Below are 25,853 nucleotides of genomic sequence, written 5' to 3'. Positions count from 1 at the left end.
TGGAGAGCATTCTTTGTACTTGTTTCCGACAGGATAAGATCACATGTAAGATATGAAGATACACGTCATTTGCGTCATGTTTCATACGTTAGCTGCAAGACATTTGACAGTTTATACGGTAATGTTCCAGTCTGTGACAGCCAACATTACGGAGCTAACTGTGACAAAGCCTGTGCCTCCAGACACTGTAGAGGGAGCTCTTCCTGTAACTCAGCTAGAGACTGTGACATTGGATGTGAGACTGGGTGGACACTGAACAACTGTACAGGTAAAAAAGCTGGTAGGTCGTCAATGGAGTGAGATGATGAGGTGCGATGTCACTTTCAAAAATATTTCAAATCCACGATCATGGCCCTCTGGCACAACTAAGGATCACCACTCTGCGCAGAGTTATGATAGCAGGCTAAATTGTCTCATATTAGCACAAGAACTCACACGCATCAGGGACCTGTCATAGTGGGTATGAGTCAGTATTGACAAACCGCGATAGTATATAGGTAATGGTGGTCATAGGTACTGAGAGCAGTACATTCTAGAAAACAGCTCAGTGCTGGAACATTGATATATCAAAACTGTTTTGCGTCCCTAAGAATAACCTGAAGAATTTAAGAAATTAAATACTATCAACCGTAAGGATATGTTGAAAAAAAGATTATCGGTGACTTTGCTATGAAATTAGAACACAGAGGTTGACCGCTTTAATAGAAATTTCAGTCACAAATACAACTTGTTTACTTTCCCTGTATGCATTCAGAGGAGGCAAGGGTTCTACAAGCCGCCTGTAACGCAGTTCATCTGGCTGTTGCTGTGGCAGCTGCATTCGTAGTTGGTGTTGTCGTAGGTGCAGTCGTCTGTTTTTGTTTTCTGGTGGAGAGGAATAGGTAAATGCGCGACTATGTCACAAAGTCTTAAAGAACAAAGAAATATTTCAAAGTCAGTTTAATGGAGAAATATACGTCTTAAATCTAGAGACAGAAAATAATGTGGCTTTGTACCTCCTGTCCTAAAAGCTCTGAATGCCCTTACATTCCAGACGACCACACAAGACATCGGAATCACCCCCAACCAATGCATCGGACGCTCGAAATGACCAATCACAGAACAGTGATGATGTTGGCACTGAAACTAGGATATATGACAGTCTCCATGCTGAATCTCCACATGACGCCAAGATCACAAGAGAGACATATTGCACCATTAAGTCTGGCAACACAGATTCAGAAGCCCATGCCCCAACATCACGTAATTTGTCCGAATCTGCCGGAGCACAAATGTATGAAAACATTGACCACACATCTCGTGAAATGGATGGTGCATACAGTGAGTAAGGGAAACATAATTGACTTCATGTGACACGCTTAAGGTTTCGTATTATGGTTACATTTGTATTTTAATATACCCGTTTACTTGGGGTGTCAAGGAGGATTTTACATATTAACCAAATTTTATCGTGTATAACTTTCTTAAATTGTTTTACCGGTTTCAATTCATGACTTCACATTAGTCTGAGAATGTGGGTTTGTCCCCTTAAATTATACTATGCTGTAGCCAAATGTCCCTTAAATAGTTCAACAATTATAACCATGTATTAAAACTTTTATTTTCATTTTTGTTGTAACTTTATATCATAGCTTGCGTTGTCCTTATACGTTTATCGTAAATTTGGTTATGCACACATGAAATCTGTGTATCAATTGTGACCGTTGCTGATCACTGGTCATGCTTTCAGATGAGTCCCGATTTTGTTTGCATTTCCTTTATAGGCGCGAATCTCAATCCATCCTGAGACCCCATGACAGATTTATCAGGGGTTGGCCGATGTTGTGGGGATTGATGACCACGATTCATGAACCCCATCCCTGTTGTTGGGTGGGATCACTATGACTTGCCAAACCCCTTTCTACTTTGTGGGAAGGAATCATTATGGCGGCCTACGATTCATACTGGCACTCTTTGCTGACCCGCTCTCAGTGCTCAACGTGCACGATGGACTGAGATTAGCTATTAGTGCATTTTATTTTGGGGTAAAAGATACATTTGGGACAGCTTGGGTTTATGTGCACAAGCGATAAATGGTTTGTTGCTTTCTATTCACCATCATAAACGAGTTATGTTCAGTTTGAAGAGGAGAAGCATGATTGACACATTAACATAGAACTTTTATAACTTGGTATTCCCGGTCTGTCAAAAGAACTGTGGTCTTTTTCATGTGTGTTAGAGTTTGTATGTATATCCATCTGCTTAATTTCTGTTACCGAATGACACTATCGGATCTGAATAGAAATGACTTCGGAGAATAAAGTAATTGTCTTTTATATGCACATGTAATAAACATGTCATCCCCAGTCCTTACTGTTACAAAGTTATACATGGAAGATATGATGCATTTGGAAAATTGATAATATAGGCATGATTCGAAAACAGGTTGTTTGCTTTGATTAACAGGTTGCGTGAACTTTCATGTCAATTTGTGTTCCTTGGTTCTCTAGAGGTGTGTTGGTAGTGTATGTAAGTATATCAGCCTGACCCTCCCAAAACTATTCGTACGTGCAGCAATGATCTGTAATGTCAGGTTGGTTTAGTTTGCTGTTTAACTCCGCACTCAATAATATTCCAGCTTTGTGGTTTGATTAATATCATCATATCTATCTGTTTTGATATTTGTTCTGTTGACATTAAAGTAATTATGTTACCATAAAGTGTTTTTGCTGTTGTTGCTGGTGTTTTAATTGTGAAAGTCAGTACCGAAAAGTAGTTAGCTACGAACAGAAACAAACACAGTGTTAATCCTTAAGAATTTCCGGCTCGTATCAGATATGTTTGCCAACCCGAGCAGAATTTCTGTTTCAGCTTAGATATAGATACATAACTATGGATACACACATATTACACTGATCAGGATTTAAGTTCAATTTTCGGCCACCTTCGCCTGATGTTAAAACGTAAATTCTTTCATCTGTAATCATTTTGCATGTGATCACGTATGTTTATATAACATCAACAAATGCGAGTACATGCGAAATGTTACGAAATCACAATATTTGATGATAATATTAGTTTATATAGATACATTTTCAATCGCATCAGGCATATTTTGTATAGTATATTGTGAGTGTACTATGTTTATTTAACGCTGGAGGAAGTTTCATGTGTAACGGGCGTATCCGACTGTGATTTATCACAAGCTAGATAATCCAATGGACATGCTAGTTGCAGTATTTTCCCGTGATATTACTGTCAATTTCACGATGCAAAACGTTTTCAGAGATTTCCCTTCCTTTTATATCTTTATCCATGTCTACAATTCCAAGCTGATCCTGCAACTTATTAGCTTAAAGTAGTCTTTCTACTATTATACCTTGTACACCTAATTCATAGCGCTTCAAAACGTTGTAGATGATTTCCATCAACTTAAAATACCTCATGTTGTTGCGGGCCTTTTACTCTTGAATATTTAATTCAATGATTAATGTTTGTATATCAAAAAAGATTTCGTGACCAAAACACACCGCACGACAAGAACAAACTGCAAACCACTTACATTTATGTTTGATGCTTTTCGCTGATGATTGTCCAGTTGTCAGTTGTTGAATCTTTGTACACTGCTGCTTCTTCAAAAAGTACGGAACATACCATAACTACAACTTGAATATCATTTCTGGACAACTTCATGACCAAGGTGTCAGGGTTATAGATGTACACATGTCCGCGTGCACGCACGCACCAACGCACACACACACACACGCACGCACGCACGCACACACACATCGTGCGCAGGTTTCCAATGCTTAAGGCGGTCACATATATTTCAATGACGATGATTGCATGTTGAGGGGCCGACAGTTTGGCAATTTGACGGGACTCAGAACTAAATACATTAGTGCTAAGAAAGCTGGAGAAAGTATTTTGACCTAGGGATAGAAACTTGATCTACCTCATCTGCCGGATACTCGAAAAAAATAAGGTGAAGATAGTTGGCGTTGGAGAAATGAACTGACTGTCTCGGAACGTTGTCTAAAACTAATGAAAATAGAATACTGTTGGGTTTGAACTTCTTATTGCTGATGTCAACGGCTATAGCTAACTAAAAAAAGTAAATACATTTTTGTCGGCACTCACTTGAAGAATGTTACTACATGTTAGTTTCTTAAAGCATGAATCTTCATGTGATTAAGGCCAGGCTATATACAGGCGCTTAGAGCTTCAGTGAGGTGATGTTTCCGGTTAATACAATTGCAAATATCTAAAGTTATCAATTTAAAACTAACAACATTCAATCCATTTTGCAGCAAGGCCAATATTAATCAATGTTTCTGTACATCTGTGAATATGTAATAAGTATCATCTTTGGATTAAGACACATATTAATGAAATACGTAGCTGGTATATTGTCCAAGTTATGTGAACATCTTTCCTGTATCATACATCTGACTTTGGCGCATATTATTGTTCACTGAGCAATAACTCAGATCTGAGCACATGTTGGATATGAGTCCACGTATAGAGCTTGTGGTGCTTTAATCTTCATATGGCTTCAGAAGTTGGCATATACACCATGTGTCTCAGTCCTCTGTCGAGTGAACTCCAGACAGAGTCTCACGTCACTCTGTAAAGAAGGAAATGAAATCAGCAAATACCCTTCCTTGTTTGTTAGAAGACGACAAAGCAACATATTGTTGAACAGATGCAACTTTATTTCTCCTGAATACCATTGAAATCGTCAGTATATTTGTAGAATTGAATCTGTTCAATCTGTTTAAAAACTAACAAAACTAAATTGAGTGAGTGAGTGAGTTTAATGTTACGCCGCACTCAGCAATATTCCAGCTATATGGCGGCGGTCTGTAAATAATCGAGTCTGGACCAGACAATCCAGTGATCAACAGCATGAGCATCGATCTGCGCAATTGGGAACCGATGACATGTGTCAACCAAGTCAGCAAAACTGACCACCCGATCCCGTTAGTCGCCTCTTACGACAAGATAGTCGCCTTTTTATGGCAAGCACATGGGTTGCTGAAGACCTATTCTACCCCGGATCTTCACGGGTCAAAACTAAATTGAATATAGTTGATGCTCAAGGGGAACATAATTGCAACTGGTGTGTAACTGTCCACGATAATACGACACACACGTGCGTGTCTCAGTTTACCTCTGTGAATGGCGGACCTCCAAGACGTGTGTAGAGATGTCGCATGTTGTTAATGACGTCCACTCTACCATCGTCTTGCAGTCTGCTTGCGATGTTTAGCAGAAGCACAAGGAAACGAAACTCCTCCACAGACCTGCGATCAACAATGGCATTCAAATTACTGCAGTTCACTTCACAATCTATTGCAGTGAATTGTTACTATGTGGCATGAATAGACACAGAAATTGTTTCTCCCTTCAGTCAAGCTGACGTTGATATGTCAACAGAAAGTTAATGTATGGACAAGGTGCTCTGCCGTCTGTTGTTGGAGGCCGTACTCAGTAATATTCCAGCACGATGGCGGTGCTTTGCCTATCAACCTACTTTGGTACACATAGAATCTCCACATCTGTAGACAATTTAATACCTACATTTATATGGATGTACGTACTCTGTGACAACGGTGCACAATCCTCGTTTGGGATCCTTTGTCCACGTGAGGAAGTTGTCAGTCAGAAAGTTGAAACTGGGGTTCCTTGCACTTCCCGTGATGTGGTAATGTTGAATGACAGTAGTGTCATCGTTATCCTATAACATTGAATGGTTACATGTTTCAGCCTGTTCACCTTTCTGGTACTTAATGTGTTTGTGCTCATGTTCTTGAGGAAGTGAATGTTTTCATCACTGTACATATTCCCCACAGTCTGTAATTAGTGTGGACAGTTATACCAAACTTGGGCAGCTAATTGTTCAATTGTTCGCTCGTCAAGCCGAGGGTCCATGTTAGATTCCCCGGGTTCTCGTGTTGGTAGACACATTTACACATATAAGTCGAGTCACGACATTGTCACTCATGTGTTGATGTACACACAAAAAATGAGTATTTATGAGATTAATATGAATTTGCAACCTTTAGTTTCAGCTCCATTGTGTTTAGAAGGATATCATCGGACAGCGCTGTAGACTTGGACATGCTCACTTCAAACCTGGAGGTGGCAACAGAAGCATCTACTGACGGGAGATAATCCTGGAAGGAAAAGTTAATTTAGCTGAATAACAAATAGATCATGAACGCTATATTATGTCAATATCAACCGGAAATCTATACCCTCGTAATTACAACGTTCAAGTACGGACGTGGGACGTAATTATTAAATCAAACCACTCTGTAAAAGATAGTAGAAATACAATTTATTTTAAAAATGTATGTGTGTGTGTGTTTGTTGTTTAATTCTGTACGTAACAGTATTCAAACTGTGTGACGACAGTATTTTATCAATCGAGTCTGACCCAGACAGTGATTGATAGCATGAGCATCGATCTATGCAATCGGCTACAATAACATGCGTAAACCAAATCAGATAGCCTGGCCACCTTTTACTGCATGCATGGGTTGTACATTCTTATCCAGTATTTTCAATTTAGATGTCAAACGTGCTCCATAATTATAGTTAAAATTGCAGGTGGCAAAATCATCAAATAACATCAGATTCATGTTGTTATAATTGTTTATACTAGAAACAACTGAAGACAAAAAAATACCTCTGTACATAATAGTCCTTGAATACGAAATAGTCCTTGAGAAAGAAACACACAGTTACAATGGACCTACCTACTAGTGTATATTGTTCGCACTATAAAAATGTGCCCTATACAATTCCTTTCTCCTGATATCAGGTCATACATATATATACTTACCAGAACATCTGCAGCATAGGTTATCAAAGTGTGCGAGTCACTGTTGTAAACCTGGTTCCACATCTCCTCTTTATCCGGAGGTGACGACACAATGAAGAAGCCATTTAGAGATGCGTACGACTACGAAACAGAAACGAACATTAAAAAGAAAAAATGTAATTTTTTAAGTAAAATTGATATTTTATACTTATCCTGACTGATGGTCTTTTGCTTATATCCCTTTCCCTTTCGAATGGCAGTGGAACACTTGAATCCCTTGAAGTTCCAAAAGCGGACGTACAACATACTCACCTACGAGTTACCTCCCTTCCTCTTTCCCGCGCAAACGTACCATGTGACGTGCCCAGACTTGTCACTCTCTCCTTATATTTCGCCCATGCACTTGGATCTGCTGTGAAATCACAAGTGTCTTCAACGGGGAGGTTGGCAGGGCTTGTTCGTCATGAGTCAGGATAAATATAAAATATCAATTTTACTGAAAACTTACATATTTTTCCTTATCCTGACTCATGATCTTTTGCTGATAGAATCCGTCGGAATAGGTGGTGGGTCAAGCCACTGGATTCAACAGCTGTCCTTAGATACGTCCTGTATCCCCATGGGAACTACAAACGGCATTTCCTTGGTCCTATTCTTCCAAGTTGCGTATTAACTCGGGGGGACCACTCCTTGTCTTACTTCAATCTCAGACAAGTTGAATTATGTTGATTCGTGTGGTTATAGATAAACTAGTATTCTCCTGTACAGGTATCTTATAACAACCCATAGATTATGATAAGGTCTTTATCATAAATGAGTTGGGATCCCTTTATGTGCAGGTAAGATCATTACCCGTATAGGATCTTATATCACTCAGCTAGCCTATCCTAGACTGTGCACATGGACTTTCAAACTAATACATTTCCTAGTAAAAGTCATCTACAAGTCAGCGTGATAAAGGGTGAGATTTCCAACTCAGCGCTTTTGAGGAACCGTTAGTTGCTGTGCTACAACGAGAGGTCCAAATTGGTGAATGCCTGAGACGTCTTCAGTGGCTATGTCTCGGAGGTAGTGGTTGGCAAACACCGTATCCGACTTCCAAAAGCAGCCCTCCATTATTGTCGGTATAGAGCAATTTCCGTGTAGAGCTAGTGTTGACGCCAGTGCTCTCACTTCGTGTGGGTTGGAAGCTCTAGGAGGTTCTAGTCCTGCTGCTTTGTAGGCTCTCAATAAAAACGGCTCTCATCCAGAACGATATGGTCGTTCTTGAGACTTCATCTGATGTCTCCATTGATAATGGGATGAACAGGCGCTTGAATTTCCTTCTCCTCATCTTAGTCCTTTGAAGATATATCTTCAGGGCTCTGGACTGGGCACAAGGATAAGTCCTCTATATCTTGTGGGCTGAGGACTGAAAAAAGCGCTGGTACGTGGAACTGTCTATCTGGTTCTAAGTCCTAGATGAACTGCATTATTTTGCCCTCTGTCGAATGTAGTTCGACCGTAGTCCAGCGCATGTATTTCCGATATGCGAGCTGCAGTGGCTAACGCTAGCAGGAACAGGCTGGTCTAGTGGCTCGTAGACATCACTGGTAAGATGACGCAGAATTACATTCAGGTCCCAGGCTGGAGCTCTGAATTTGTTGGTCCTCCAACTTGAATGATCTCAGTAGAGCAAGTAATTCTGGTACTTTTGTCAACTTGATGCCTGTTTTCATGGTAATTACTGTACTGATAGCAGTGAGGTAAGTAGATAGAGTCGAACCCTTCAGATGTCTGGTCTGTCTCAGATGACATAGATATTCCGCCACTTGAGGATGAGTAGCTATGAAGCCTTTCCCCCCTTGCATAAGTTTCAAACTTCAGCCATTTGTCGTTGTACAGGTTGCGAGTCGATCTGCGTAACGCTAGTGTTACTGCTTTGGCTGCTCTGGCGGAGTATCCTCTTTTCTTCAAACACATTTTGATATGGTCCACACGCGTAACTGGAACACTGTTGGGTTTCCCATGGACTCGCTTGGTGTGCGAATGTATCAGTAGGTACGGCCAATCTGGTAGCTTGATTACTGGGTTTCCTAGATTTTCTAGTAGATCTGGGAACCATGCTCTCGCTGGCCAGTAGGGCGCGACCAAAGTCAGTTGTAGCGTCTGAGTCTGTTTGATCTTGACCATTACTTTTGGCAGTAGTATCGGGGTTGGAAAAGCGTAGCCGTTTAGTCCTTCCCACGACATGCTCAGTGCAACTGTTGCCCAGGCTTGAGGATCTGAAACTGGTGAGACGAACGTCTGCAGTTGTTTGTTGAGCCTCGTGGCAAACAGGTCTATGGAAGGGTTATGTTCCGAAACGCTTCTGGATGGAGCATCCATTCCGTAGGTGACGTGTGTAGTGGTCTTGAGAGAGTGTCTGCCAGTACGTTCTTGGCTCCGGGTATGTGACACGCCTTTATCCAGGTGTCTGCTTTTTGCGTAATCTGGAACAACTGGAATGTGAGCTGCAACAGTCTTGGCGATCTTGTCGATCCTTGCCGATTTATGGAGAACACCACTGTGGAGTTGTCTGTGTGAATCATCAACATTTTGTTGTTCAGCGAGCTCGACCATAGTTGTAAGGCGTTGATCACTGCTTTCATCTCTAGTAGATTGATGTGGAGCTTTTGTTCTGTTTGGGACCACTTTCCTGAGGCCACTTGATCGTTGAGATGCGCTTCCCATCCTTGCATCGAGGCATCTGCGTAGAGGTGTGTGTCGAAGGCCGGCTCTTGTAAATAGACTCCTTCGCAAACAATCGACCTGTGTGTCCATCATAGTAGATACCTCTTGAGGTTTTCCGGCAGCAAGATAGGGTCGATGCTGTCTAGATGCTTTATAAGGAACCGTTGAAGCGGTCTTAGCTGTAACCTTCCTGTGTGCGTCAGGTCCTGCGCCAAGGTTAGTAGACCGAGTAGAACTTGCCATGATCGTAGTGTTAACGGAGAGGTGACTGCTGGCGGAATCATGGCTTGTATCTTGACCCAGCGATCCTCTGGGATGACCATCCGATTCTCTGTAGATCTGTATCTGTATCCCCAGGAATTGTAGATCTTGTGTTGGTTCCAATTCTGTCTTCCTTAGGTTCACCAACCATCCTAGTTGAGTGAGCAACTTGATCGTGAAGTTCAGTTGTAGTCTGAGTAGACTGGCATCTTGGTGGACCTGAATTCTGTCGTCCAAGTAGAAGGCATTGCATAGACCTCGATGATGAAGGTATGCGACTATAGTTTTGGTTATTATTATGAATAGCCACGGGGCCGAAGATATTCCAACTGGTAGGACGTTCCATTGGTAGTGTTGCCCTCTGAACAGGAATCGTAGATACTTTCTTGATTCTTGATGTATCGGGATGTGCAGGTAAGCATCCTGCAAGTCTATGCTGGCCATGTAATCTGCTGGACGGACGAGTTGTTTCAGTTGAGGTAGGTGGATCATGCTGAACCTCTCTGGTTTCAGTAAGTAGTCTCTGTTGAATTTGCGCATGTTGTATAACAGTCTGAACTTCTCCAAGGAGTTCTTCTTTGGTACTAGACAAATTGGGGGAATAGAAGCCTGGGGTGAGATGATTCCGATCTATTATCTCTACCGCATCTTTTGAGAGTAGTGCGTTGATGGCTTCTTGTAGTCTGTCGGCCTGTTCCTCTGCATACTTGAAGACCATTGGGCTGAGGGTTAGCGGAGGAGTGGCTTTCAGTTGTACTTTGTATCCTTCTCTTAGTACCCGAGAGGCGTAGCTGTCTTCTAGAATTCCCCAATTTTTCCAGTACCCTTGTAGACGTCCACCCACTGTTGATAGTTTTACAGGAACGGCTGGGGGTGGAAGACTCTGGCATCAACGTCTGGTCCTTAGCTCTCTGTATTCCGGAATACCTGGACTTATTGTTATATCTCTGGGACGTATGGCGGATGACGTTGGCCAGGGTATCTATGGTTTTAATCATCATCACCTCTCTGGAGTCTTGTGTGGCTTGTTTAGCTGCATCATCCAAGAGGCCTCCAAAGATGGTAGTCGCCTCCCACGGAGCTCGTAGTAGTGGCTGCGTAAATCTATCATTCCAGGAGCAGGACGCCAGTAGACCCTGTCTGCATATTAATGTGAGCCCCGCTGAGATTGATGTGAGGTGGTCCGACAGGAAGAACTGATCCTTCTTTTGTGTGACGAGGGCCGAGTAGATCATCTTATCCTCTTCCGTCGTGGAATCTTGGAATTTCTTTATCAATGCTTCATTGATGGCTCTAGATCTTGCCAGTCCGAAGAAGGATCTTCTAGAAGCTGTATCCAGTTGTGATAGCTTCTTGTCATCCACTTTATACACCTTACTCCGGGCGTCGTTCACCAGCTTGATGTTGTCATCCCACTCCAGCACCTTCACAAATTTTTCCATGTGGTGTAGGGGGAATTTCCTCTTATTAAAAGATGGTAGTTGCTGCGTCTGGTACTTGTCAGCCTTTGCGAAGGTTGTCCGGTACGTTGGATATAGGCTCGATCGGTGGGATTGTGATGGAGTCGAAGTCATCATCCTTCATCATGTAGGTGTAAACTTCGTTCCTATCTTTAGAGGGAGACTCCAAGCTCAACCCACTGAGAAGACAGGGGCCGTAGTGTCCTCAGTCAACGAGCTGTGTCTTGTTGAAGTATCCCTGTGCAAACGTCTATCCTGGGAGCGTTCTCTTCGCTGACGTATCTCTCTGGATTCTCTTCTTCACGAACCTCTGTGTGGTGAGCTGTGCCTTCGCGAACGTCTGCGTTGAGGTGATCTTGACCTAGAGCGGCTAGTTGTAGAGGCAGGAACCTTGGAACCTTGGAACCTTGGAACCCCTAGTTTCGCTGAACCTGGACAGCGTATCATCTTGACTATCTTGTAGTATGACGGAGTCGTCCGGCTGTGGAGCCCTTCGCTGAGGTGTACGTTTGGCAATGTCATCTGCAGGTGTAGCTCTGATGGGTGTAGATTCGCGCAGGCCTGGGGGGGTTGCGAACGGTGTCGGCAGACGGGAGGCTCTTCCTAGTATTCGATTCTTCCTGGAATCTCTGCTCCATCATGGCCATCATCTTGTTGGTGAACTGCATCATGAATTCTCCAGGGTCGAAGTTCTGCATCTGTTGACGCTGCTGCGATGTTGTTTTCTTTGCCTCAACTTCTCTCCTCGAAGTAAGACGTCTTATGTCGGATAGCTGGCCTGCTATGACATTCATAGGGGACGATCTCGTAGTAGTTGAGGTCGACTGTGTCGTTGATGTCATCGATACTTCGGGTAGAAGTATAGGGGGGTCGTCAAAAACGTCTTTCTCTTGAGGCGGCACAATCTCTTCATTGAATGATTTCTGGTGCGTAGCAGCGGTAGCACGTGTAGTTTTGCCCTCAGATCTGGTACCCGTAGCCTTGTTCTGCGTAGTAGAAGAGGACGCTGTCTTTTTCTTAGACTGGGAATGCGTAGGCTGTGAGGTAGACGACCTTTTCTTTGCCCCCTTTGCCGCAGACTGGCCCTGTAACGTACTAAGCATCACATCACTATTATGAACATCAGCAGCAAGTAACATACGGTTTGTAGGCTGATCTGCAGATTTATCACATGTGACTAGAGATGCCTTTTTCACCCGATCTATAAACATAAGAAAAATATTGATTAAATTGTAGATTGGTTAAATCAATGCAATAAATACAACGCAAGGTGGATAAACATGGATCTGTACACGAAGGACATTGGGGATGAGGATCAGCCACTGACAACCTGTGCCTACACACACAGCAGGATTTCATGAATTGTAAACAAGTTTACAACACGATGAAAACACGACTCAAAGTCAATATTTTTTTACAAATACTACATAATGAATATAGCCACAACCATACACAGCTTAATTTAGAAGAATAGGCCTAAATATCAATGATAAATTGCCGTATACGGGACTCCAGTGCTCGCCCAACCATCCGCTTTGGCGAAAAAGGAGAGAGTGACAAGTCTGGGCACGTCACATGGTACATTTGCGCGGGAAAGAGGAAGGGAGGTAACTCGTGGGTGAGTATTGTACGTCCGCTTCGGGAACTTCAAGGGATTCAAGTGTTCCATAACCATTCGAAAGGGAAAGGGAGATAAGCAAAAGATCATGAGTCAGGATAAGTATAAAATATCAATATCATTGGTCCCATTTTACTACACAACATGTCTAATTGTGATACTGGCTTATAATGGTCGTCCATTTTCATAAAGGGCGCTGAAAAATACAAATGGTTTATGTTTATGGATTTTCCTGCATGATTCTATTCATCTTCGTCTGTAAATCACGGCGTAGAATGAAAGGTGTTAAGGCATATAAAGCTATTTGGCTGGAGCTATATATCGATAATGTATTTGGGAAAATAGATATTATTTCACTACAAAATGCATGACATATAATAAAATGAATGTTGGTGGTGTGTGCTTCCTACTTACAGGCACGCTTGTGATCTTTGCTCCCTTGGGATGCCCTGAAAGGTAATTTAACTTATATTGTCAATTCCAACTCCAAGACTATTCTCGAAGGTAGATTTTAGACATGTGTCTGGGTATGCTATGCAGACCTAAATCATGTTTAACCAGTTATAATACACCTTTATTAGTTTAGCTTAATCTCTCATGAAATATATTGCCACTATAACAATTCTGATAATACTGTTCTCACCTCCACCGCTGCGTTTTAAAATCTTAAATAAAGAAGATAATGTCGTTAAGTACTGCATTTTGTGTAGATTCTGCACGTTTAATCATTTCATAGACACCTATAGGTTACATATGACTATAGTCAATTCTGAAGTCAACTAGTGTGAAAATTATCTGGAAACATGCAGTGCATATATACCGTCACTTGCCAGTGAACATTTGCATTGAACAAATGAACAGTGAACAACAATGACAGGTATACCGTCAATTGTCAGTCAACAGTTTGTATCAACATTAACAGGTCGGACACATTTTGTGGCTGATTTCTGCACCAATCTCAAAAGGATTTTTGTCAATTAGTATGACTACCTGAAGATGTTGTTGTACTGTCCTGTTGCCCATATTAACATCTAACACCTGACCAAGGTCAAGGTGTCTAATGCTGGCGGCATCAAGAGTTGTGTCCCCTTCTGACACATCCCTTGCCAACGCCTGGTAGATGAACAGGTACTGCTCCTGGGTACAGAAGGTACTATGTTTAGAAGTTATCCACAATGACAAATCAATACGCTATACCATTTGTATTAAGAACGATTGGTGAGCGATTGCTTTGTTTACAAGTACCTTTGTCTGTATCATGTTCTTCCTCTGCCCTCTCATGTTGGAGACGAAGCTGACGACGTCCACAACGCCCTCTGCCTGTGCCTGCTCTACGAGGCTGTCGATGGTGATGTAGGTCCCTGTCCTCCCTATACCAGCACTAAACAGGAAGCGGATAAACAGTAACAAATGCAAGGACTCATTCTTCAAAACGTTGTATGGTAGAGATGACATATCATTGGCGTTTGTTTCTCTGTGTATAGATAGGTGCCTTTAAACACTCTATTTATTTGCATCATTGAGTTTACACAAAGAAGGTCATTGTTATGATCATTACACAGTGCCCCACACTACATTAGATATATGAGGTGGAAACAGTAAGTTAATTTGAAATCAGTCACTTTGCACATCACAAACAAAGGAATTGCAATGGTGGTACAAAATAGAGAGACAGTACAGATATAGTGGCAATGTAACATAAAAGCACGCTTCCAAATAGGCCTAAAAATGTTATCTCCAACCGCTGGTCTTCATGTAATGTAACCGAGGCAAGAGTGCGCCCCTTCTAATCATATAAATAGAAACCAGAACGTCTTCTAGCTCGAATAAGTTCAACAAATGTCCAGACCACGTTTAACTCCCAGTGTACATATGATAACTAGCACATCACTGCATCTTAAGAGAAACAATGGTAACAGACTTGCAACACTGTTTCACAATGAATAGCAGTGCCTCATAACAATACCTAACATACCAATATATAAAACGAATTATAAAGTTGATTGTGTAACAACTGATATTTTTTTCAAAATTTGCGCCTCAAAAGGCTATTGATTTAGTACTTATTGATAACCGAACCTGCAGTGGACTATGATCGGCTGAGTTTGTTGTCCAGATATGACCCTGACCCTCCACATGAAGTCCAGCAGGGCAGCAATGTCCGGTACACCATGGTCTGGCCAGCTGGTGAAGTGGAGGTGGTTGACATCCCGTTTCTTGCCTTCCTGTGGTCATAAATGATTATGTATCACTCAAGGACGGATGCTGAAAACAAACTGTTGACAATTATCATGTATTTTTGAATACTCTATTCAAAATGTTAATATGCTCTGAAAGAGTTGTTAACAATATATTTTACCATTCCATTTAACATGTTAATGCTTTGGTATTCTCCGTTAAGGAAAGTGCACCGGTGCGTAGTTAGTGTGTAAGGTATCACATTGTATTTATCTGATGTGTCGGTTAGATATAACAAACAATTTACCAATAGTTATCACTTTTAGCACACCAATAGTCTACCTTCTCATTCTGAACAGCCAGCTTGGTGATAGTGTAGTTTGCTAGTTGTGTTCGAGCTGCCAGAGTTACTTTGATGTCACCAAATGTCACGCCATCCTTCTCTGGCCAGTATTGTAGACACTTCATCTGTAAGATAGAGAACATGTATGAAAAGAGGAACACACAAACAAGCAATGTTGTACATTTGCTTACAAACTTGCCACAAACAGATACAATTATTGTTCTGTGTTCACTGTAGCAAAGTCGAAAAGTCAAATACCTCGCAAAACCAAGTTCATACCTTGCATGCTTCCACGAGTCCTGTTACCATGACAACAGTGTTGCATCCCTCCTGCCAGATCATCTTCCAGAAGTCAACTAGGACATCCGGTTTGTATGGGCCTGTGTGAAATATCAGTTGGTACTAGACAAATGAATAGTTATAACATAACACTTAGTGAGGTTGAAAGGAAGGTAACAACTATTTTCTATACATCTACATTCTGGCATTTCAACTCATAAGTACGTCTTCTTGGCTGATAATCATTTGGCATTACCTTGTGCTGCTATGTAACGCTTCTCTGACTTGTAACCCTGGACGAAGACAGAGTAAAAACAAAACACACTGTTACTACAAACACTAATGTATTGTGCGAACAAGGGCAATTAGAATGAGTCTATGTAAGATGTTACATTCTTTAGCTGAAAATTTAACCTAAGAAGAATGAAAAATCGGAAGCATGAGTGAGGATTTAACGCCCGTTTGAATAGTATTCCAGTTTTAGAAACGTTAGCATTACACAAAAGTGACCATCCTGTGAATTCATTTGAAAAAAATATTTCATGTTGTTGTGGCTATTTTTGGCTTTTTGAAAATATGATAATGTTCTAACTCACATCCAAGTAGCTTGCGTTGACATAGTCTCCTCTATCATCATCATTAGCGTCATGCAATATCACCCGATTGTAGTCATCTGCCGAAAGCAGAAATATTGTACATAAATTCGTATATGTTATTCGTATGTGAAATAATTATGAATACAATAATCACTTACACGGGTAATATCCTCTGAACCCGTTCTTCCCTTTGTTCTTCGACTTTTGAGATTCCTCGTAGGAATGCATGAAACCATCGGGTAGATGCTGGAAGGAAGAAAAGCCATAGATACCAACATCATACAGATACTGTTCAACATGGTAATAAAGATGCTAAGTCCCAAGATGTTCACGATATTGTCTTCCTAAACTCACCTTGAACTCTTCTTCAGGGTGATCTTCCATCTTTTGCACTCGCGTGGCAAATGAGGACACGGGGATAGCATGACATGGTCTGGCATCACCCAGATTGTAGTAATTAATGTCAGCATGACCTGGTGCATCCTGCGGTGCGATCTGAGCATGGGCATCATATTCTTCTTCATCCTCCATGTCGGGCTGACCTTGACTGTCGCGTGGACGATCAACAAGTACATTGTCGCGTTTGTTCCCACTTTGGATTTTACGTATCTCTCCCTGATGACCAACTGGTGGCGGAGACACTGAAGCTACATGTGCAGGAGTGGTCGGCGTCTTCTTGGATAACAAGGTTGGCTTCACTTCATCATCAAATCCAACATTCATGTATGTATTTCCTTCATCTGTGCAGAGTGAGTAATAAACATCAGTATTTGTTTGTATTAATTAGAATTGACTTCCCTTACATAAATGCAAAGCACCAACGCCGACGACCATTGATTTTGGAATATAAACTGGCATTCAAGAAGTTGGGAATAAATAAAAACGTACAACAGTATTCATAACAGGTTCTGGTTTGTGGAACTGATAGACCAGAAGGGTGTGTTATCTATAAAGATGTACATTTGCTTAAAGTCTGGAATATCGACTGAATCAGATTCAATGAAGTTTATTAAACTAAACTGTGAGGAAAATAATATAAATTGATAATTCAAAATCAGTCATCTTGGCAGGTGCTCTGCAAGTAAGGTGCTGGAACGTACCTGCTACAAAATGAAACACTATTAAACAAAACGTTTTGCCAAAATCATCTTTGTTAAGATTCTGATTGCATCACATACCTCGAAGGTTTTTCTTATTTGCAGGAACATGTGGCGTTTCTTTTAGGGCTGATTCGTCAGACGACCTCTTTCCTCTCTGTCGTCTTCTGTTTAATGTAAAAAGACATCATTTCTTTCAAATAAAACTGCATATATCATATACAAGTGGCGAATCAAATATGCAACAATTCAAAGTATCAAAACATTAACTGACCTGATGAGCAGCACAATGAGGATGATCACCAGGGCCACCAGCACCACACCCACTGCAGCTCCTACTACAGCTGCGACAGGGACGGACTGGACAGCTTCTGATCGATCTGTGCGACAACATGTGTGCATTGTTGATGCAATGTGTTTCTGTAAGCCAATATACGCCATCAAGTATGGTAATAGTGTCTTTGCTAGATATCTATTTTGCACATTCACATTTGAAACACTTTGCTGAGTACTGAGGTTTTGTCTGCAAGATGAAGGTGTAAATGTTTCTGATCACCTCTTTAACGCAAAATCTTAAGTGACATTGACCTCTAGTTACTCAAATACATGTTTACTAAGTTTTTAAGACTCTACAAGTAGGCCACAATGTTATACCATGCTTCCCCCTCAATTCACATTGTATGTGATGTATCTAACACGTGTGTAATTGAACCAACAGGTTTCTTTGATAGACATACCTATATGTCTCTGATTCTGATCTTTACACTGGGGACCCATGTATCCTTCAACACAGCCAGAGCTACAGTTGCCTGAACTAGCATCACATGTGGAATTATTGGCGCATAGTCCACACTTCTCTTCACATTCGGCACCAAAAAAACCTGGACTGCACACTAGAGGATGAACAAACATAGGAGAAAAACTATTGAGATCTGTCGTTTAGATCTGATATGCACATGAGCTAGCCCGTGCAAACATATGTCTTAAATCGTTGTTCCTTCAGAATATTGGCCATCTCGAAAGTATTTGATGGTCTCATCACATGTACAGGCAGAAATCCATGGTTTAAGTCTGAACAAGCCCTGGTAAACGTTTGTCAAATGATTGATCCCTATCAGTATTGACCACCATCGACAACTTTCAGTATTGCAGTATCTCATTTGATAAATAAATTGCATTTTGAACATACAGACATACCTTTTGTTTTGTATTGCAAAAACGGAGAAGTAACAAAATATTTGTTTGGTAGCGAACCCTATTATAGGAATACACAACGGAACATCTCCTAAGCTCTGCATGTGTATGGCTATATGAAGCTCTCTCTCTATATATAAAGCTATAGACTACATGTTAGACTATACTATGTCGTTACCCTCATTACAGTCTTCACCCTTCCACCCAGACACGCATCCAAAAACACATGTTCCGGTCACATGGTCACAAGACGAATCTCCTGCACATTTCCTTTCTGAACACGTCATGCTGCAGTTCTGTCCATAGGTTCCGTTGCTACATTCTGTAACATGTGTCGTTATAATATGCCTTGTGATTGTGAAGCGTGTGGCAATACACAAGCAACTACAATTTGTGTACGAAATGATTTCGATTATGCACTCATGTTGTCAGAATAACATCAGATCAGATTAGTATTGGCCCCTAAGAATTGAGTTTGATATTATTTCGTTTAAGGCGTTAGAAACCTAAAAACTGAAGTGCAAACTGTATATATTTATGCAAAATATACACTGCGCTTATACTCCATCAACAGAAGTACATATTGTAATCCAGTATTTACACATATACGTCAACGGTAATTTACTCCTTTTTTAATGAGTGACACACAAATGACAGCAGAACTGAATTAGTGAAATCGTTCTATAGTGCAACACAGGCCCGTTTTTTCATCAACTAATCAGGACACAGTTTTTTTGTAACTGGGCGTCAACTAAGTTTTTGGTTTGGGAAAAAATAAACGCACACAGTTGCTTGATTGTCCAAACATATGCCACTGGAGAGATTGCAATGTATATATTTCAATATAGAGAGAATAAAGCACAAACAACACATTAGAACATATAAATCACTGAAAACCGAACAAGATACTGAGAGGTCAATATGTGCACGTTCAAGTCTGTTTTGATTTCAGTTATAGCTATTTCTACAATTCCTCATCCATTCAACACGTACGTTTTTCTGATTGCTAGTGAGGATAGATCCCACACACTTCAAGAACAGACTCCCATTAAAGTATAGCGGCCACACAGTGTTGCTTTCTTAGTAGTGAATTTTGACTATATGGTAAACCCGTCTTAACAAATGAAGGTGAGGTGGTGATTTTCATATCACTGATAAATATTGGAGGTCAATCTATGACTAATATAAAAGATTGGGTTTCATGCAAGGTGCTGAGTAGATTATATTTCATGTCCCAACATTTGCTTTGAATTGAACGGCAGCGTGTACCTTGTGAACAGTCCACACCTCTCCAACCAGGAAGACATCCCCTGTCACATGACCCACTGTAGCGATCACATGACGAGTTGACATCAGAACACTTCCTGTCAGTACACGTGTTTACACAGTTGACTCCATAGTGATTTGCGTCACATTCTACAAGAAAATCACAGTTTGAGTATCTCATAGTTTAGATTTGAGGATAAGTTTTAATGCGGTACGTCAATATAATGCCATAAAGGAATCAGGAGAGACTGCTTCATAACTATCAGACAATACGACGCACGCCACAAAAAACATTCAAGCAGCCTACATCATTCATTTGGGGACACAAACCCGTGAAGAATTGGATTTTAGCGACCCATGATTGTTAAGACAGGAGACAAAGAGGAATGGGCTGTCAGGCTTCCCGACTTAGTTCATGCGTGTCTGCTTCATATCCCAAATGCTCAGATCCATGATAGTGACGGTAATCGCCGGACTATCGGGTACAAGCATGATTATTTATAAACCGCAGCCATATAGCAGAGTCCGGCGTCAGCCTCCTCACCTATCTAATACCAGTCTCTCTTATACTATGTCCTCACCTGTATCACACCTGTCTCCCTGCCACCCTGGTCTACAGTCTCCAGGACACAACCCACTTACGTGGTCACACGCCTCTTTTGCGCAGTAGCAAAATTCATTACAGGTTTCACCAAACAACCCAGGGCTGCAAACTGAAAATACGACGTATCGATACGGTTACGCAGTAGTAATGTAAAATTATATTACTTATATAAAATTTGTCCATATCTAATATTCGTCGAGATATGAGAGGGTTATGTCCGATTATAGTAAACGTATGTGTGTGTCCTGCCATACAAGAATATTATTGATGACGGAAGTGCACACCCAGAGTGTGACTGTTTCTTCCAATGTCAGTCGATCATGGTCTGTTTTCAACACATGATTACTTTTATCCATCATCAATCCTCGATTGGAACAGAAAACATATTTGTGCATCTTATTGATTATACATTAAACTCACAATTAACCTTTTACGGATTGTTTGAGGCATTGAAACACATGCACACTGTAACCTAGTAGAAATCTAATACATACCTACCATATATTTCTACCTCACAGAGGTTGAGGAACGTGGTGTTTGATATTGAGAAATATCTTCCGATGCCATCACATGTTGCACTGTAGATCCCGCCGTTACTGACAGGGGTGTCGGATGGGAAGGCATAGCAAGGGAGGCCAGTGGAGGAGCTCGTGTCACTCAAGTAGAGCACACAAGACCGGATTCTTGCTAGTGCTAAAATAGATTTTTCCGATGTAAGACCGACTAGATATCATTCATACAGACAGACGTGAGTTCATTTACAATGAATTATTATGTTTGCCATCGAATAAACTGTGTTTGTCTTTGTCACTGAACTAAAGTAACCAGTTACGTTAAGCACAATGTGTCAAAATGCCTCCGCCTCGACTTTACATGAAGAAATATGAATTAAGTTGATGTGTCAGTATATTACAATTATGCAAATTCTTAGGCAGTGTAGGCATTGTCCCCAGTGAACCATCCTGAAACACATTTTGCTGTCTCATCGGATCGTTTGTAATCCATTTTGTCAAAACGTGAGATATAATTAAAATAAATATTTCAATATTAGAGTAGTCAATTTCAGCTAGTCAAATCATTACCATGCGATGGCTGATATATCTTGACATCATGTATCCTGTACTGCTTTCCTAGGTCCACCGTCCACAAACCCCACGTACTGTCAGCTGCGTTGAAACAGGAGCCGTGGTGCACATCCTGGTCCCTGGTCCCATCTACAGCTTTGTCCGCAGACCATGAGTCTGAATACAGCAGAGTAGGGGAGGAGGCCGTTCTTCTGTATGCAACATTTTCTGTTTTATGAAAATATTTTTGAGTAAATATTCTCCAATGATTAAAGTGTAAATCATCAAATAAAAAAATCCAAACATCTATATATGGTATCTTTAACTTGGCAATTGGAGTGTGACAGCGCTTCCTTATTAGCTTTCAACACAAAAAGGGTATCACTGACGGGTCTCATTTCCACTATTCTGCTTATAGTTTAGTATATATCTTGTCATAGTTCTCTCTTTCATGTGGAACAATGGTATACTGCAATACGTTAAACGTTGTATTATACGCAACTAGCTTTTACAACAAAAAATCATTAACCCCTGTGTCAGTGAGAAGTTAATAAATTGACCATTATTTGCTAGTAATATGCATTCTAAGATGCCTCACTAAAAGATCAAAGGCGCCGACGGTACTTTATCGTAAACCGTCATCAAACTGTTGATCATTTGTGTTTCTGGTAACGAGCATCTTAACGTAGGGGGGCAGACAAGTCAATAGAACAGCGGATCAGTTAGCCCTGAACGAGGATTGTGTATTTAGGTCACCGACATCGTTTGTTCTCTGCTTTAGATTTATCGTCGTTAAGCATTAAATTTAGCATCTTAAGAAAGAAATACAGATCGCTCTACACCTATGTATAGTGTAATAAAGAACACTTTGGCAAGACCTCGTACTTTAAATATAGTAGTTCAGGACAAAAGTGTACTTTATTACACTATACAAGGGCGTAGCGCGAACTGTATTTCTTAAATACAGCCTTGACAAAGTCGATGCTTATATTTCAAGGTGAGATGTAGTTATTCAAAAACTTATGAACAGTGATTTAGGCAGTCGAAAATATTCATTCAGGACATTTACAGATACATCATACCTTAACATCATACCTTTTTGACAGTTAGCTCCATTTCCTCCAACCCAGCCGGACTCACAGCCGCCTCCACAAACTCCAGATGTTTGGTTACACGAGTCTCCACAGTGACAGGAGTAGAAGCAAGATTCACCAAACTTTCCTGGTGAGCATGTACCTTTAAGACATGCATGTTCGTGATTAGTAACGGCATATCTAAACATGCCGTAACTATTTACGCGTAGACATATTCTATGATTCTTATTGCTTATATCTTGAAAACAAAGGGATGCCTCTTGTGATGAGGAAACGACGAAGCAGAATAGGAAATATCTCACGCATCAGTGACAAAGCGATGTCCAATGCCATTCCCTATTCCCTTGTGCTATTCGTTTTCGTACATATTCAAGAGAACAATTAACTAGCCTTCCCATTTGTTTATGACTGATGGGCAACTTGTCGTGGTGTTCATTAACACAAGCAGAGATTTCTTATGGATGTAAAAAGCGTTTTGACGCTCGTATGTACTGCAGTTCTGACGTAGCGAAAGCAGCAAAATTGCGGTAAACAGGAAATGCATGGATTTGTCCCTTGAAAATAGAAATATATTAACTGGCGTGCAATAATTGAATGAAAATCAGTCATAAACTCTTGAAAAAGAAAAATGGAGTGTATCACGCGGGAATGATGTTGGCTGATAAATTTCCTGCTTTAGGAATATACACTGTGACTAAATGAATTGACGAACTTAAGTGAGTGAGTAAGTGAGTTTAGTTATACGCCGCACTCAGCAATATTCCAGCTATATGGCGGCGGTCTGTAAATAATCGAGTTTGGACCAGACAATCCAGTGATCAACAGCATGAGCATCGATCAGCGCAATTGGGAACCGATGACATATGTCAACCAAGTCAGCGAGCCTGACCACCCGATCCCGTTCGTCGCCTCTTACGACAAGCATGGGTTACTGAAGGCACATTCTAAGTGAAATAATTTTCAAAAAAGGTGAAACGACTATTGCCTTGGCATAACTTTCAAGGTGTTTCTTTTAAAAAATACTTTGTCAGTGATTGCATTTCGCGGGAAGCTATTCCGCCCGCCAGAGTAATAATCATTGACTGAAGTGAGAGAGAATGTTTTTTTATGTTCCAGCAATTTCACAGCCGGGGTCACATGTGTCTCATGTTTAACTTTGAAGGGATTCAATCCGGGGTTTTGGCGTGACGAGCAAGCGCTTAACACTAGGTCACCCCATCACCCATTGTTTATCAGGCGTCACGTACAAACAGGGTAGAACTATTCAAATAGTATTATCGTTAATACATGACGGACCACATTAAATACATTTTGGCTTACTCCTCACAATGTCTCCATGTATATATGTTCCTACTTTGCATGTAGAAAATGATGAAATTATAAAGTTTGGAACTAAAACCATATCGAAAATGAATATAACTTTTTGTTATATGTCTTGTTTATAGCCACCCTACGCAAGTTATACAGAAACCAAATCTTACTACTGCTAGGTGACGATGCCTAATTGAACCGATCAGTTATCTCAGAAGGAAGGAATATAGCGGGACATAAACAAACAACAACAAAGCAATATAAAGTCAGTGATAAAAATACTCAACGAGCTGTGGTGACGCTTCCGAAACAAACACAGGTTGGATATCCAGGGTGATATATTACCTTCCCTAACCCGTTGGTCTACTCATTATGTAGTCAAATACCAGCTAGACAGTTACGGTCAAACACTACCGAAGGGATATATCTAAATATATCGTGTTATTCGAGGTTTGACACAACCGCAATACATGAATGTAGACAAAAAGTGTTTGAGTCCTCTACAGTATTTCAAGAAGATTATAGATTACACTTGACTCCAGAAGCATCTAAATATAGTAACTCCAGCGCAACTGACTACATTGTAATACATGCCTACATAGATTGTAAAAACACAATATTGAGAATGTCTACTGAATCTTAACAATGTAATACATTCAACATTCAACATGCAACATTCAGTCACACAATTACACAACCGTATAACGAAATGATGCTTAACAACACACGTCTTTGCTTGAATTACAAGCAATACAAGTAAAATAACTGTACACATACACTGTATCTACTTAAACATAATTTGTTTTCCTATTTTTGCAACTTTCTATTTCTCTTGTCATTTTCCATACACAATGTAAACATGTTATACTTTTAATCTTATTTTTAATTGGTCATCATAAAATAGAAACAGACTGGTCCCGACTGGTGCCGGTTTTATGATTGTGGCCCACTGAGGTACCCATCTCAGTGATAACCCCAGCAGACACATTATACTCACTACGAGAAGGTCGTTCATGATGTTATCCCATTACCCACTAACCACGGTAGCAACATGTACATTGTGCATTCCTTGGTCAAGAGAAATTATGCATGCAGTTTTCAGCAGGCACATGTTTTACCATCGACCAAGCCGGAATTAAAAATCAACATTTGTTGAATGTTACTACGATTCCGTTTCTCATGTCGTAATTGCCATGATCAAGCGTTGATATATATTTTCTTACCAGCTAGACATGCATGGATGCGGCTTCATTGTGATTAAAATAGACTCTTGTAACGTAATACCGAGAATATGCTCTTACCACCTACTTCGTGCAGCACAGTAGCAAATCATGCAAATGAAATTATAACATCAGAGAAATTGTTAATGTTAAACGGGTACAGCTGTGAGGTATAAAATACTTGTTTTTTTATCACAGGAACACTTGCTTGATTAAACCTGAGGAACTCACAGCTCTCCCCTCTTTTGTTTCAATGCTAGCTCCCAATAGCTAGCCTCCAGATCGAGGCCTCACTGTACCTTTACCACATAGAACAAAAGGCTATCTTTGTAGGACATGGACAGAGCATTAAAGTAGAGTCAGCCAGAAGACATACATCGGTATTATATAAAGGATATTAAACAACACACCAGCAGTTCTGATACTGCAACAGTCCTACTATATGGTAAGTGAGAACACTTCAATGAAAGCAAGTGATCATTGAGCACAGACTGAAAACCACACATTGAAAACTAACTGATAACCTACCTGTTACAAGCGGTATCAAGTATGTTGACAACACAATGCCGACTGTCACTATCCGCACACACGCCATGTTTTGACAACCAGGAAGTTATTTCCGCTCGACTGCCAAGCTGGGGTACATCTCTTTGCTAAAGCGGAGTACTTAGCGGTGTCTGGTTACATACAATTTAAATGTCCACAACGTATGCATTTGTTTGCCTTTAACCATGCGAGTAAACAAATC

General features: G+C 40.7%; 3 protein-coding genes across 8 annotated transcripts in view; 2 read left to right on the top strand and 1 right to left on the bottom strand.

Annotated features, from left to right (window-relative positions):
- Nucleotides 1-13,253, top strand: part of LOC124268016 (multiple epidermal growth factor-like domains protein 10) — a 15,912-nt gene extending 2,659 nt beyond the window's left edge. Inside the window, exons 4-7 of one of the 5 annotated variants that reach the window (XM_046703020.1) lie at nucleotides 131-268; nucleotides 755-881; nucleotides 1,034-1,367; nucleotides 13,067-13,253. In XM_046703020.1, coding sequence (XP_046558976.1) covers nucleotides 131-268; nucleotides 755-881; nucleotides 1,034-1,328 — 560 coding nt within the window. In that variant the 3' untranslated portion in view covers nucleotides 1,329-1,367; nucleotides 13,067-13,253. Of the gene's footprint in view, nucleotides 1-130; nucleotides 269-754; nucleotides 882-1,033; nucleotides 1,434-13,066 lie in introns of those variants that run through there. The other 4 variants (XM_046703023.1, XM_046703021.1, XM_046703022.1 and 1 more) reach the window with 4 other exon arrangements.
- The window catches only part of LOC124268021 (protein draper-like), a 35,163-nt gene that overhangs the window by 2,039 nt on the left and 7,271 nt on the right, over nucleotides 1-25,853 (top strand). The window lies entirely within an intron of this gene.
- On the bottom strand, nucleotides 4,087-25,853 carry LOC124268014. Of its 2 annotated transcripts, none has more exons than XM_046703013.1 (26): nucleotides 25,634-25,853; nucleotides 22,576-22,701; nucleotides 21,499-21,708; nucleotides 20,915-21,109; nucleotides 20,394-20,525; nucleotides 19,816-19,962; nucleotides 18,725-18,868; nucleotides 18,090-18,245; nucleotides 17,627-17,732; nucleotides 17,434-17,519; nucleotides 16,610-16,995; nucleotides 16,414-16,501; nucleotides 16,256-16,332; nucleotides 15,916-15,952; nucleotides 15,660-15,760; nucleotides 15,380-15,505; nucleotides 14,939-15,084; nucleotides 14,105-14,240; nucleotides 13,850-13,996; nucleotides 13,503-13,524; nucleotides 13,274-13,308; nucleotides 6,830-6,949; nucleotides 6,042-6,158; nucleotides 5,583-5,719; nucleotides 5,153-5,285; nucleotides 4,087-4,606 (listed from the first exon to the last, which is right to left on the bottom strand). In XM_046703013.1, exons 1-26 carry the CDS (start codon nucleotides 25,698-25,700, stop codon nucleotides 4,535-4,537), a joined length of 3,249 nt encoding a protein of 1,082 aa, XP_046558969.1. In that variant the 5' UTR covers nucleotides 25,701-25,853; the 3' UTR covers nucleotides 4,087-4,534. The 2 variants fall into 2 exon arrangements, with proteins under 2 accessions (XP_046558969.1, XP_046558968.1); XM_046703012.1 differs by having other exon boundaries at nucleotides 22,576-22,716; nucleotides 25,634-25,851.

Source organism: Haliotis rubra, unplaced genomic scaffold, assembly GCF_003918875.1.
Source record: "Haliotis rubra isolate DU_JTF1 unplaced genomic scaffold, ASM391887v1 Scf1355, whole genome shotgun sequence".
Classification (NCBI taxonomy): domain Eukaryota; kingdom Metazoa; phylum Mollusca; class Gastropoda; order Lepetellida; family Haliotidae; genus Haliotis; species Haliotis rubra.
This window is presented reverse-complemented; position numbering and strand designations above follow the sequence as displayed.

Excerpts from the sequence above, each read along its gene's own strand:
- LOC124268014 (XM_046703012.1), bottom strand. The coding sequence starts at position 25,700 with ATGGCGTGTGTGCGGATAGTGACAGTCGGCATTGTGTTGTCAACATAC. Across the intron at positions 19,963-20,393 it reads GGGAGACAGGTGTGATACAG|AATGTGACGCAAATCACTAT; the intron begins GTGAGGACATAG and ends ATTTTCTTGTAG. Across the intron at positions 16,502-16,609 it reads ACCCTGAAGAAGAGTTCAAG|CATCTACCCGATGGTTTCAT; the intron begins GTGAGTTTAGGA and ends TCTTCCTTCCAG.